Source organism: Gorilla gorilla, chromosome 15, assembly GCF_029281585.2.
Source record: "Gorilla gorilla gorilla isolate KB3781 chromosome 15, NHGRI_mGorGor1-v2.1_pri, whole genome shotgun sequence".
Lineage (NCBI taxonomy): Eukaryota > Metazoa > Chordata > Mammalia > Primates > Hominidae > Gorilla > Gorilla gorilla.
This window is the reverse complement of record NC_073239.2, coordinates 121,577,383-121,588,945: the sequence shown is the minus strand read 5'-3', so window position 1 is coordinate 121,588,945 and position 11,563 is coordinate 121,577,383. Positions and strand designations below refer to the sequence as shown.

General features: G+C 62.9%; 1 protein-coding gene across 4 annotated transcripts; it reads right to left on the bottom strand.

Moving 5' to 3' along the window:
* Positions 1-201: 201 nt before the first annotated feature.
* Positions 202-11,278, bottom strand: C15H14orf180 (chromosome 15 C14orf180 homolog). 4 transcript variants are annotated; one of them, XM_055361703.2, is made up of 5 exons: positions 10,962-11,277; positions 4,167-4,293; positions 2,827-2,956; positions 2,396-2,431; positions 202-2,127 (listed from the first exon to the last, which is right to left on the bottom strand). In XM_055361703.2, the coding sequence occupies exons 2-5, from the start codon at positions 4,275-4,277 to the stop codon at positions 1,922-1,924; spliced, it is 483 nt and encodes a 160-aa protein (XP_055217678.1). In that variant the 5' UTR covers positions 4,278-4,293; positions 10,962-11,277; the 3' UTR covers positions 202-1,921. The 4 variants fall into 4 exon arrangements, with proteins under 4 accessions (XP_055217678.1, XP_055217679.1, XP_063554294.1 ...); XM_055361704.2 differs by lacking the exon at positions 10,962-11,277 and adding an exon at positions 9,422-9,977; XM_063698224.1 differs by having other exon boundaries at positions 649-2,083; positions 10,962-11,278.
* Between the last annotated feature and the right edge of the window lie 285 nt (positions 11,279-11,563).

Below are 11,563 nucleotides of genomic sequence, written 5' to 3'. Positions count from 1 at the left end.
ACACACAATGTGCTCAGGCTTTGAGCCTTTCGTGTCCGAAGCTTTTAGGAATTAGAAGTTGGCCTTCCCGAGGTTCTGCCTTCCTCTCTGTACATTTTCTAGTGGCTTCCAGTCTCACTGCTTCCCATGCAGCTTCCCCAGGTGGGAGGATCCATTTCGAAGGATCTCTTGGGGGTGTGGTGCCCATCTTTGGGCAATGTTTATTCAAAAACACCTGAGGTCGTAGCGTGGGACCCCGCAAAGCCAGGCACGTCCTTGTGTTGCCTTTGCAGTGGACAGACAGCAGCGGCTGGGGGAGATCGGCCTGGGTGGCGTCCCCCGTCAGAACCGGCGCTGGAGGGGTGTCCCAAGCACACAGGGCTGAGCCTGGGCCTGTGACTGCCCTGAGAGACCCAACCTCTGGGAGCCGCTGCTTCTGCATCCAGAATATGGGGCAGCAACCTGCCCATCCTCCTTCCTGGGGTGGGGTGGGATGGGCTGGGCCTGGGGAGAGATGCTGGAGGGTCCTCGGGGGAGCCCCCACCATGGTCCCTTCTGGGCCACTTCTGGAAACGGCCCCTTTTGTTACCTCCACCTGCAACTCTGGGCTCCCTGGATTCCAAAGCTGGAAGCGACCCTGGAGACCACTTCGCCTGTTCCCTGGCACCTGGAGTTGCAGGGACACACCCTGACTGCAGGGCGAAGGGAGCCGGCCGGGCATCCCTCAAGACCCAGGGGCTTGGTCAGCCCCTGCCCGAGCGGACACATCCACTCCCAGGCCTGCAGGAGACGGGGAGGTTCCAGGCACCCAGGACATCCGCTTTGGCCACTGAGGCCGATTCCTTAGCAAATCAGTTCTGGTTTCTCTCATTTCTATAAAGACACCAAGACTGAAGGAAGCCACAGTGTGTTTTAATAGAACAGTGTCCCCCAGTTAAGTGGTGGGACAAACAGGAACCACCGGATGGATCGTCGGCCGTGCCCACCCGCCTCAGGCTAACCTCGAGGACGCTGGTCTGATTGTCCCTGTGTCTCTCCTGGGAAGTTCTGCCTGGTGTCTAACCGTGGGCCTCCCTGCTTTGTTCAGCCCTCCCCCCACGTAGGGTCTGGAGAGGCCCCTGGTGTTTGTCACCCACAGGGCTCCCTTCAGCTCTGCAATCCGGCGACAAAGCCACAACCACAGACGGTCTCCGGGACCCACAGGCCCCAGCTGGTGGGTGGTGCTGGCTGGCCCGGAGCTCGGCTGGGTGTGCCTGGCCTGCAGAGCTGGGCACAAATGGCTGTTCTGAAGGTTGGGGGTGTCTGGGCCCCTTGCTGTCCCCTCGGCTTCTACACCTGAAGCCGCCCCCGATGAGGGGTCCTTCCCTGGGGCCTCTCCAGACTCACAGGGCTGGGTAGGGGGTCAGACCTGGGCTCAGAGGATGGCACCTCACATCAAAGGGACCCACCTTGACAACCAGACCCTTCCCTCCCCGTGGGGTTTCGAGGTCTGGATTCCCCACAAGCCATAATCGCAAAAGGCTGGGTTTGCCTCCTCCGAGCAGCCCCTCGAACACAGGCAGTGTGTCCCCTTCCTCAAGAGGGTGCACACGGTGATGGCCGGGCCAGGCCCTAGCAGCAGCAGGAGTTCCTGCTGGGACAAGGGAGGGGTCTTTGGGTGAGCCTGGGGAACCTCAACTGTTAGCAGTCAAATCCTCTTTCTAATAAAATCTCACATGGACCCAACACAGGAGACAGGAGGGCTGTGCTGACTGGTGTGGCGGGACCGCCCGCTGTGCCCATGTCCGATCTCACGCCACGGGGTCCCCCTTTTCCTAGTCAGCCCTCAGGCAGCAGCCCCTTTTGGCCCCCATGATTCACCAAGCAGCAGGGCCAGGGCTCAGGCTGTCTCGGAGCCCCCGGAGTGCTTGAGCTCTCCTGGAAGCCCTGCCCGTCCTGCCCGTCAGAGCCGCAGGAGGCCACGCCAGCAGGTGAGGGCCACTTGCCACAGGTGCAGGACAAGGCCGAGGAGCCGGGCCCGCAGGTCCTCCAGTGCCGTTGCCACGGGCTTGGCCCGGCCGCAGTATAGGCCCAGGGCCAGCACGAGCAGGACGCACACACACAGCTGCAGGAGCAGGGAGCCGCCGTGTGGCCTGGGCCGGCCGGGCACTGCGGCCAGAGGGCAGGCAGGGTCAGCGCCAGCCAGTGTGACCCTTCCCTGGAGGACTGGGGCTGGTGGGGAAGGGATGGGGAGATTCCACCCTGTCCCTGCCCATGGCCCCTCCCTAGCCTCTTGGGGTCTGCTTGCAACAAGAGCCCCCCAACTGGGGACTCCTTAGAGGCCCTGGCCCTGTGACACCTCCCTCGGGGAGGGAGTGAGGGTGGGTGCACCCACGGAGGGGGCAGTGGGGCACAGGGATGTGGGCTCAGAACTCACCCCTGACAGTGGCCGTGGCGTTCTTGTCAGCAATGTCTGGGAAAGAGAATGGAGAGTCAGCTGGAGGCACCTGCCTCAGTCCATCGGGCGCCCCCACCCTCTCGTCTCACCCTGCACCCCCGAAGGACCCTAAGACTATTCATCAGTGAGAGACCCAGGCCCAGCCGGTCCTGACACTTCCTCAAAGGGACAGTCATGATTTGAGAATCTGCCCTCATGTTCTCCTCCAGTTGCTGTTTCACGGACCGGGACTGTGTGTCCAGATGACCCCAGGGGCCCAGGTCTTACTGGGGTTGTGCCACTGAAGACAGGTGGCCACAGCCCCCCCATGTCCTGGGCCCTGCCAGAGCTGTGTGGGTGTGGCCGGCGTCCCCGCCTCCCTCTGCCTGACTCCACCCTCTCCCAGCTGCTTGCTGCGGGTGCCCTCTTACAGTGGACGGTCACCGCTGGGGGTTCTCGGAACCGCACGCGCCTCGAGGTCCTCTGGGGCTTGGCCTCTGGGCGGTGGTGCTCCGGCCGGCTCCGTTTCAGGATGGAGTGGGGGCACTTCCTGTTGTCGTCCTGGTGCGGGGGCGGGAAGCAGACTGGTGAGTCCCCGGCGGGAGGCCGGCGGGACCCAGGTCTGAGCCGTGTGGGGCCCAGCAGCACCGTCCTGGAACCTGTACCCTGTCCTGGCTGGTGCGCTATGCTGGGCCTGTCACTTCCTGTAGGGTGAGGGGCAGCTCCTGGACAGGGACTGCAGGGCAGCCAGACTCAGCCTCAGGGGCCCAGGCAAGACAGGAGCCCCTCCTGACCCCGTCTCTTCACGCAAGTCCCCACTGAACCTCTCTTCGTCTGCCCGCTGTCTCGGATGCAGGCTGCTGGACAGGGTCCCCAGGACGTGTGGACAGGGGGAGGGGGCTGCAATGGCAGAGGGGCTTTGGCTAAGGGGCCAGAGTTTGCAAGCTCCATGGGGCAGGGGCCGGGCCAGGGCCGTGAGGAGGGCTGGTTGGTGGCCTCGGCCTCCTTTTCCCTGGGGCCGAGCCTCCCAGGCTGCAGGTGGGGGCAGCTCCGACACATTTGCCTACCTGGGCCCTTTCCGTGCTGGTCTGCTCACGTGTATGGGCCCAGCCTGAGTCTGGAAGATGGAGTGGGAGTTTCGGGCTGCTGTGAACCTCAGCATCCTTGTCTGTGACATGGTGACAACTGGGGCTGAGGCACCCTGGGAGCCGGGCCAGCTCTGAGGTTGTTCCTGGCTGGGGCATTGCTCGCTGCACACAGCCTGCTGCTCGGCATCTGGCGAGGCTGCCCCGCGAGGGCGTGAGGTCTGCCCATGCTGAGTCCGGCCCAGCTCCTGCTGTGCCTGTGGTCTGCCCCAGCCTGGCAGTGCCTCAGAGGCTGGATGGAGCCTCAGGGTCTGAGGTCTGGGCCCCTAACCCTAACACTGACCCTTGGTGACAGTCTTGACCTGTCCTCCTCTCTCCACCCTCTTCCCTCCTCCAACACCCTCCTCCCTGGGCTGCCTCTTCCACAGCCCTCCATGGCTCCCACTTCCTCTGCCAAGCTGTGCCCCACCTGGGGGCCTCCAATCCCCTCTGCCAGACCAAATCCTTCAAGGCACCCATTGCCCCCCGCTGCTCCCCCCAGCCCTCAGTGATCCCCCTGCCTTCCTCCTATCACCCCCTGATTCCTGGGGTGGAGGACGGCCTTTCCACGTCTGTTGCTCCCTGCCCCCTCCAGCCCCCAGTGGAAGGCCAGCTTGCAGAAGCTGTGTCCCGGCGGCCCGCCTTACCCTCTCTGCCCTGCACACCCGCGGGCCCCACGCGGCCTCCGCATTCTTTCTGGTCTGACGTCGTGTCTCTGGCCGGGAGTCAGGGCTCACGGCTCCTGCTGCAGTCCTCATTTACTGGAACATGGTCCTAAGATAAGCAGAGACGTTATTTATTATTTACTGCACAAGTGGCACTCAGAGGAATGAAAATAAGAGGAGGAGAAAATTCTTCCCCGGAAGCCAGGCTGGCTTCCCGGGCCTGCGACTGGCCACGCTGTTGAGCAGACACCACTTTTCCTCTGTGGTGTCCCCAGTGCAGGTAAATCCTGTTCCCTGCTCGTTCAGAAATGCCATCGCAAGCAATTTCCTTTGCTGCCACCGTCTTCATAATTATCATCTTTAATGGCTGCATAATATTCCAGTGGGCCGAGGTCCCGTCACTGAAAGTCACCCTCGATGACTGGGTATTCATGAGGGTTGCATTTTAGTATTGTCGTTTGCAATGTTTGGAGGTCATGGATAAGGCTGCAAGAAACATCTTCACTTTGTCTCCTTTCGGTAGAGGGAAGCCCTGGGGCTGGGGACTGGGAATTGTCAGGGTTCTGAGACCGGGCCCACAGAAAGGCTTCCCAGAGGGTCATGCCCACCTTTTTGGGCTGGTGCTGGTGGGGCGCCCCTGGGCTCCTGGGGGCCCACCCCTCAGCACGGCTCACACTCTCTCTCTGTGTCTCTCTCTGCACCGTGCCCCCCCGATTCTGTGTCTCTATCTCTCTGTCCCCCCTGCCTCTCTCTGATTCTGTCTCTATCTTTCTATGTCTCTCTCTCCGTCTCCATCTCTGTCTCCCTGCCTCTCTCTAATTCTGTCTCTATCTCCCTGTCTCTGTCTCTGTCCCCCTGCCTCTCTCTGATTCTCTATCTCTCTACCTCTATCTCTGTCTCTCTGTCCCCTCCTCTGTTGCGCTGGTTGCTTCCTGGCTGTGAATGGCGCCTCCTCGCCTCCACCCCCGTGTCTTTGGCGGCGGAGGCTGTGCTCTCCTCATTCGTGCTCACCGGTGGAGCCCCCCAAGTGTGAATTTTCTCTCACAGCCTTGGCAGAGTTCTTGACTTTTGGGCACTCCTCCCTACAGAGGGGTGCAGTGCCTACCAGGCATCTGTGTAGGTGCAGGTGTCTGCCTTTCAAGGGCTCTGGGGGTGATGAGCCTGCCTCTCTTGCTTCAGGTCGGGAAACTGAGGCCAGAGGGGGCTGGGGCTTCCCTGGGAGCTGATGCCAGGCCAGATCCTCCCTGCCCTGCTCCCAGCTGGATAGGGGGCAGTGTGGGGGCCTCCTGCTGCCCTTCAGGTTCTCCCCTGCTCTGGGGTCCTTGGCAAACCTCACCTGCCTCACAGGGCAGGTGTTTGCATTTCCTGAGATGCTTCCCTGGCTCCCCGTGGTCCTCCAAGGACCCTGCCCCCAAGGGCTAAGAAGGGGGAGGGTGAGAGTGAGGGGCCTACATGGTCCTCAAGGATAACTCCTCCAGGGTCCCCCAAAGGGATGGGTGCCTCAGAGGTTCAGGGCAGGCCTGTGGGAGGAGTGGTTTGGGTGGATACGGCAGTGACTCCAGCAGCCGTGTGCCATCCTCTACAGAAGATAACAGGGTGGCTGTGACCACCTCCCCAAGTGGGCATAAATACTGCAGACAAGCAGAGTGCCCTGTTAATGATGTCTGGGAGGACACTGTCTGGACGGATTCAATTATTTCAAAAGAGAGCAATTTTCTGCTATCGCCAGATCAGGTTTTTATTGCAAATAGGGTTGTGGCAGGAGCCGGCCATCCAGGGGGGTGGCGGGGAGGGGCGGCTTATCTTCAGGACCTTCTCTCAGAGAGTGGCTGTGGGAGAGATTGTGCTTGCAGGCCCAGCTGAGCTGGGGCCCCGTCTCCTGGGGCCAGGTCACCTGGAATGTGGGCTCTGCGTGATCCCCAGGGTTAGGGAAGCCACAGAGTGCCAGGCCTGTCCTGGTGTTTTGGGGATGCTGCTTGGCAGGGCAACCTTGACCGCCTGTCCGTAGCAGAGCTGGGGCTGGAAGGGCTCTCTGGATGCCCTTGACTCAGTTTCCACCCTGGGTGGGATAGAAACTCTGCTAAAGCCCAGGGTGGGGTTGGGGGTGGAGCAGAGCCCCCCAGTGACCTCTTGGACCCAGAGCCCGGGCTCTCCCACTGCCCGGCGGAAGGAGGCTTGTGCATTCGGGGTCATTTCCTGGGGCTGCACGGCGTGGGGCTGGCTGGCGTGCCCAGGGCCACAGCCCCTTGCCAGGCGACCCTGCGGCAGCATTCCAGGGGGCCCAGCCAGGTTCACTCCTCATGGGGAAACAGGCCTGGAGAGGCTTGGGCCGACGGAGTCACGCAGGGATGCAGGGCTGGACGCAGTCTCCCCCAGCTCCTGCCAGCAGCTCTCGCTATTCACCCCTCCCTGGCCTGGGGTCTGTCCAAGGGATGGTGGGACAACAATGTGTGTGTGCACGTGTGTGAGTGCACACATGTGTGAGTATTCCCCTGAGTGTGCAAGTGTGAGAGTGGGCACGTGTGTCAGAGGGCGTGAGTGTGCACGTGTGGGGTGTCTGTGTGTGTGAATGTGTGCATGGAGGTGTGGCTATGTGTGCATATGTGTACTAGTATTTGTGTGCGTGCATGTGAATGTGCCCGTGTGTGTGTGTGAGTGTATCTGCATATGTGTGGGTGAATGTGTGTGTGTTTGTGTAGAGTGTATGTGAATGTGCAGGCGTGGGCAGTGTGTTTGTGAGGGTGCCTGGCTGTAGCATTAACCATCTGTTGCTGAGCAGCATAACTTGGGGAGGACGCGACTTCGCCTTCTGGGGCACAGAGCTCTGCCGGAGTGTGGACAGTCAGGACTTCCTACGGGACAGCACCTCCCCCTCTTCGGGTGTGGGCTCCAGAGCACCTTGTGTGACCACGTGTGACCTTAGGCAAGTCTCCTAATCTGCCTGGGCATTGGTCTGCTCAGCTGTGAAATGGGGGTGAGGACAGCAGCAGCCTCTGCGGGCTCGCATGAGGGTGGGAGTCAGTGCACAGACCCGAGTCCGCACCAAGCCTGTGCTCTGTGCCATCAGCCACTGTTGGCATCACTCAGGGAGGGAATGTGCCCAGGAACAGAGCTCAGGTGGCTCTGGCTGTGTCTGGACAGTCAGGACTTCCTATGGGATGACACCTCCCCTCCGGGAGCCCTGGGGCCCTCTCCAGAGATGCACCTTCCCCTGGGCCACGCTCTGCTCCCAGGCAGCCTCCCTGAGCCCTGAGGTCCCCTCTCCAGAGATGCACCTTCACGTGGGCCATGCTCTGCTCCCAGACAGCCTCCCTGAGCCCTGCCATCCCCTGCCTAACTGGGCTTCACGCTTCCCCTTCTGGAAGAGAAGTCTGGCTCAAGTCCTGGGCTCTGTCCTTCTTTGGCTCTGTGACCTCGGGTAAGTGGTGTGACCTCCCTGGGCCTCATTTTCCCCAGTGGAAGCAGGGAAGGAGTGGCTCTGGCATGCTCGCCAGGTGGGGGCGGGGAGGCCTGGGGCCGCTGGCAGGGACAGTGTGTAACTGGAGGCCTTGTGACAGATGGGAGATAAAGGGCGGAAAATAGCTTCAGAGCCTGGACCTGTAAGTGTCCCGCTAGGCCCGCTGCTGGGGAGGGCGCGTCCACCCAAGGGGACTCTACCCCCACTCTGGGAACAGGAACCCCATGGCGCTTCCCTTGGTGCTGGGGGGCTCGGGGGTTCTTACCAGCTCCTCTACTGAGAGGGGGCACTGAGCTCCCTGGCGGAGGGGAAACTGAGGCCCAGAGAAGGAGAACAGCCTGCCAGGTTTCAGAGCCTGGGTTGGGACAGAGGCGGGAGTCAGGGCCCGGAGCTCCCAGTTGTGGGCATGACCGGCCCGTACTGCTGGTGGGAGGTGGGGCCATGAGGAATGAGGCCCAGGACCTTGGTCTGGGGTGTGATCCTCCAACAGTCTTTGGGGGTCTAGCCCAGTACCCCAAAGACCCCACCTCATCTTGAAGCTGTTGAGAGACGTGAGGGCACTGATGGAGCCCAGCGGCCGTGGCAGTGCCGAGTCCCTCCCCCTCGAGACCAGCCTGCAGTGGGGCGTGGGGGTGGGCCAGTGGTTCTTGCCTGGTTCAGTGGCTTGGATAACGCCAAGCTCTGGGGCCCAGCCACTGCTGCTCCCTCCCACTCCTGCCCCGTCCTCCAGGACGCCGCCCGCCGGCTTCCCGCCTCCTCCCAGGCTGCTGCCTCTGCCTGCCCCGTGCCGCCCGCCCTTTCGCCCACAGCCCACCTCCTGATGTTTCTCTGTCCTCCCTGAGGGTTCCTCGGCTCTGAGCATGCGGCCCCACACTCCCGGCACCCACCCCACATGGGAGGGCCCTTCCTCGGCTCTGAGCGTGCGGCCCCACACTCCCGGCTCACCCCTCGCCTGGCACTGCCCTTCCTTGGCTCTGAGCGTGCGGCCCCACACTCCCGGCACCCACCCCACACGGGAGGTCCTTCCTTGGCTCTGAGCGTGCGGCCCCACACTCCCGGCTCACCCCTCGCCTGGCACTGCCCTTCCTCGGCTCTGAGCGTGCGGCCGCACACCCACACTCCCGGCTCACCCCTCGCCTGGCACTGCCCTTCCTCGGCTCTGAGCGTGCGGCCCCACACTCCCAGCACCCACCCCACATGGGAGGGCCCTTCCTCGGCTCTAAGCGTGTGGCCCCACACTCCCGGCACCCACCCCACACGGGAGGTCCTTCCTTGGCTCTGAGCGTGCGGCCCCACACTCCCGGCTCACCCCTCGCCTGGCACTGCCCTTCCTCGGCTCTGAGCGTGCGGCCGCACACCCACACTCCCGGCTCACCCCTCGCCTGGCACTGCCCTTCCTCGGCTCTGAGCGTGCGGCCCCACACTCCCAGCACCCACCCCACATGGGAGAGCCCTTCCTCGGCTCTGAGCGTGTGGCCCCACACTCCCGGCTCACCCCTCGCCTGGCACTGCGCCCATTCACACGGCAGCCTCACAGCCTTCCAGGGGCAGAGGGTCCCGGGGCCTGAGCGAGTGCAGGCTGGGGCCGGGCTCCCTGCTTCCCTGTTCCAGGTGCAGCCTCCCCCAGGGCAACTCACTTGGGAGCTGGAGACAGGGGGCCAGGCTCCTGGAAGCCAGAGACCTCCCTGGGAGAAGCTGGAGACTCACAGCCCCCACCCCCACCACTTACACACACACACATACATACACTCTCTCTCTCTCTCTCTCTGCCCCTGCCCACCTGGGCTCCTGCTGGTGCTGTACCTCCAGGGTGGCTCACCCGCCTGATCAGCTCCGAGATCCACTGGCGGTCACAGCCTCGCTGTCGCCTCGCTGTGAACCAGAGCTGTTGCGGCTCACAACCAGCTGAGAAGTTTCCATTACGGCGACACTGAGCAGTGGCCTCAGCGGCCCTGAGGGCCCCGGCTGACTTGCTGCTCTCGGGACAGCCCGGTCCATGGGGAGGCCATCAACCACGGGCTTGGTGGCCCCAGGTGGAGCTGGGCCTCCTCAGTCTCCCAGCACCTTAGTAGTTTTGCCACAGGCCTAACCCAATGGCCCTGGGGCTGCAGATGCAGGTTGTGCCTTCTTCCAGTGGAAGAAGACCGGGACCATGGACACTGCCTCGCTGGCCTTTCCTCTGCAGGGTGGAGGCAGAACACGGCCAGGCGGGGCGGCTGGGCTCCTGGGAAAAGCCTCGGCTCCCAGCCCAATGCTCACCACTGGAACCACGCTGGCAGCTCCCCAGACAACATGCGTTCTCGACTTAAGTAAGAGGGAGAACTTGTGGGGAGGCCCCTGGCTGGGCTGACCGCCCGCTGGGCTTGCTCAGGTGCCTGCAGGCCCTACCGGGTAGGAACAGGAGCAGGAGCTGCCTGGTGGCCCCCTGAGGCCCCTCTCCATGCCTAGATGGGCCCTCACATCCCGAGGTGCAGTTAGGGCTCGAGGTAGCAGCAGTACCGGGTGATGGCTGCTCATCTGCTGGGTGCAGGGGCCACCCTAGGCCTCGAGAGCTCCAGACAGACAGGGCGGGGGACCCCCCAGGCCCTTCCTCCCATATGTGGAATGGGGGTTGTTTGCCAACTGTCCAGGGCACTGCAAAGCTCAGTAGTGCCCAAGAAATGGCGTCCAGTGCTGGGTGGGGGTCCCATGGCCACACAGGGCAGGACAGGGATTCCTTCTGACTGACGGCTCAGAAAAGAGCCAGTTCTCAGGGATTCCCAAACACTGAGAACTAGTCTTCAGTTACTGGAGTAACGAATCCATTCCCGCTAGGCTGGGCCTGCGTAGACTTGCCCTCGGAGGGTGCCCCCCACCAAGGCCCTTCGGGGAAGGCTGGCTGGGTTCATGCCTGGCCCGGCTGCCTGCACTCCCCTGAGAGTGCAGCCCCTTCTCCCACTGCCCAGGCTGTTTCGCGCAACATCAGGTGCCCTTTGGAAGCTCCTGTGTGGCCAGGAGTACCCCCGCTGCTAGGTTTGAAGTGGCCGTGTTCCCTGCTTCCCCCAGAGGCGGCCTGGCCTCAGTGTGGACACAGGGCTGGCCTGGGACTGTCTCCGTTTTAGGGAAACCATCAGTCCCAGGAGAAGGGGGAAGGGTGGCCACCCTGGAGCTTGTCCAGGTCACTCAGGGTCATCAGTGTGTGCTCTGCCCAGTCTCTGCCCACACCTGCTGCCCAACTGGGGCAGGTTCCCCACCTGCGCCTGCCTTTGGCAATCTCTCTGCTCTGGCATCTTCACACCCAAGCAGGAAGTGAGCTCCCTCTCCCTGGGGCTGGAACTCACCTGGTTCCCTCCTGGCTCCCCGAGGGACAGAAACAGGCTCTTCGGGATCTCCCCGTGGGGCACAGTCCAGTGAGGTCCTGGACCCTCTTGGCCAGCAGCACCCCTCCCAGGCCCTTGAGAGATGAGCCTCGGGCAGAACTGCAGGGCACACAGGTGAACGGGCCAGGCCCGCCCAGGCCTCCTTCCCGAGGGCTCTGATCTGGAGGCGCCACCGCCCGCTGGCAGGGCCGGGTCTGTTGTGGCCTTCGTCCCGTCTCCAGCCCTCTCTGCTGGATCGCAAAGCTGGGCCAGCTGGCAGCGGCCAGGCTATAATTACCTCTCCCCTTTGGCAGAAATAGCAGTGACCCTGAGGACAGGCCGCTGGCCCCAGAGCAGAAGGGGGTGGCTGTTTCCCAGGCCCCCGGTGGACAACAGACCACGATTTCAGATAAGACCAGAGTTTGCTGCTGTTGCTACCCCTCCCGGCCCAAATGTGCCCCCTCCCAGGCCAATTCCAGAGCTGTGCAGCTCTTGGAAAAACCTATGGATTGGAATTCGGGGCAGAGTGGGAGAGGGAGGGCACTGTGGGGCTGCGGGAGGTGAGGTGATCACAGAGCCCAGCC

Coding starts and splice junctions, on each gene's coding strand:
- C15H14orf180 (XM_055361702.2), bottom strand. CDS start 3,639: ATGCCCCAGCCAGGAACAACCTCAGAGCTGGCCCGGCTCCCAGGGTGC. Junction 2,957..3,462: donor CCAGCACGGAAAGGGCCCAG/GTAGGCAAATGT, acceptor CCCCCGCACCAG/GACGACAACAGGAAGTGCCC. Junction 2,128..2,395: donor CGCCACGGCCACTGTCAGGG/GTGAGTTCTGAG, acceptor CTCTGGCCGCAG/TGCCCGGCCGGCCCAGGCCA.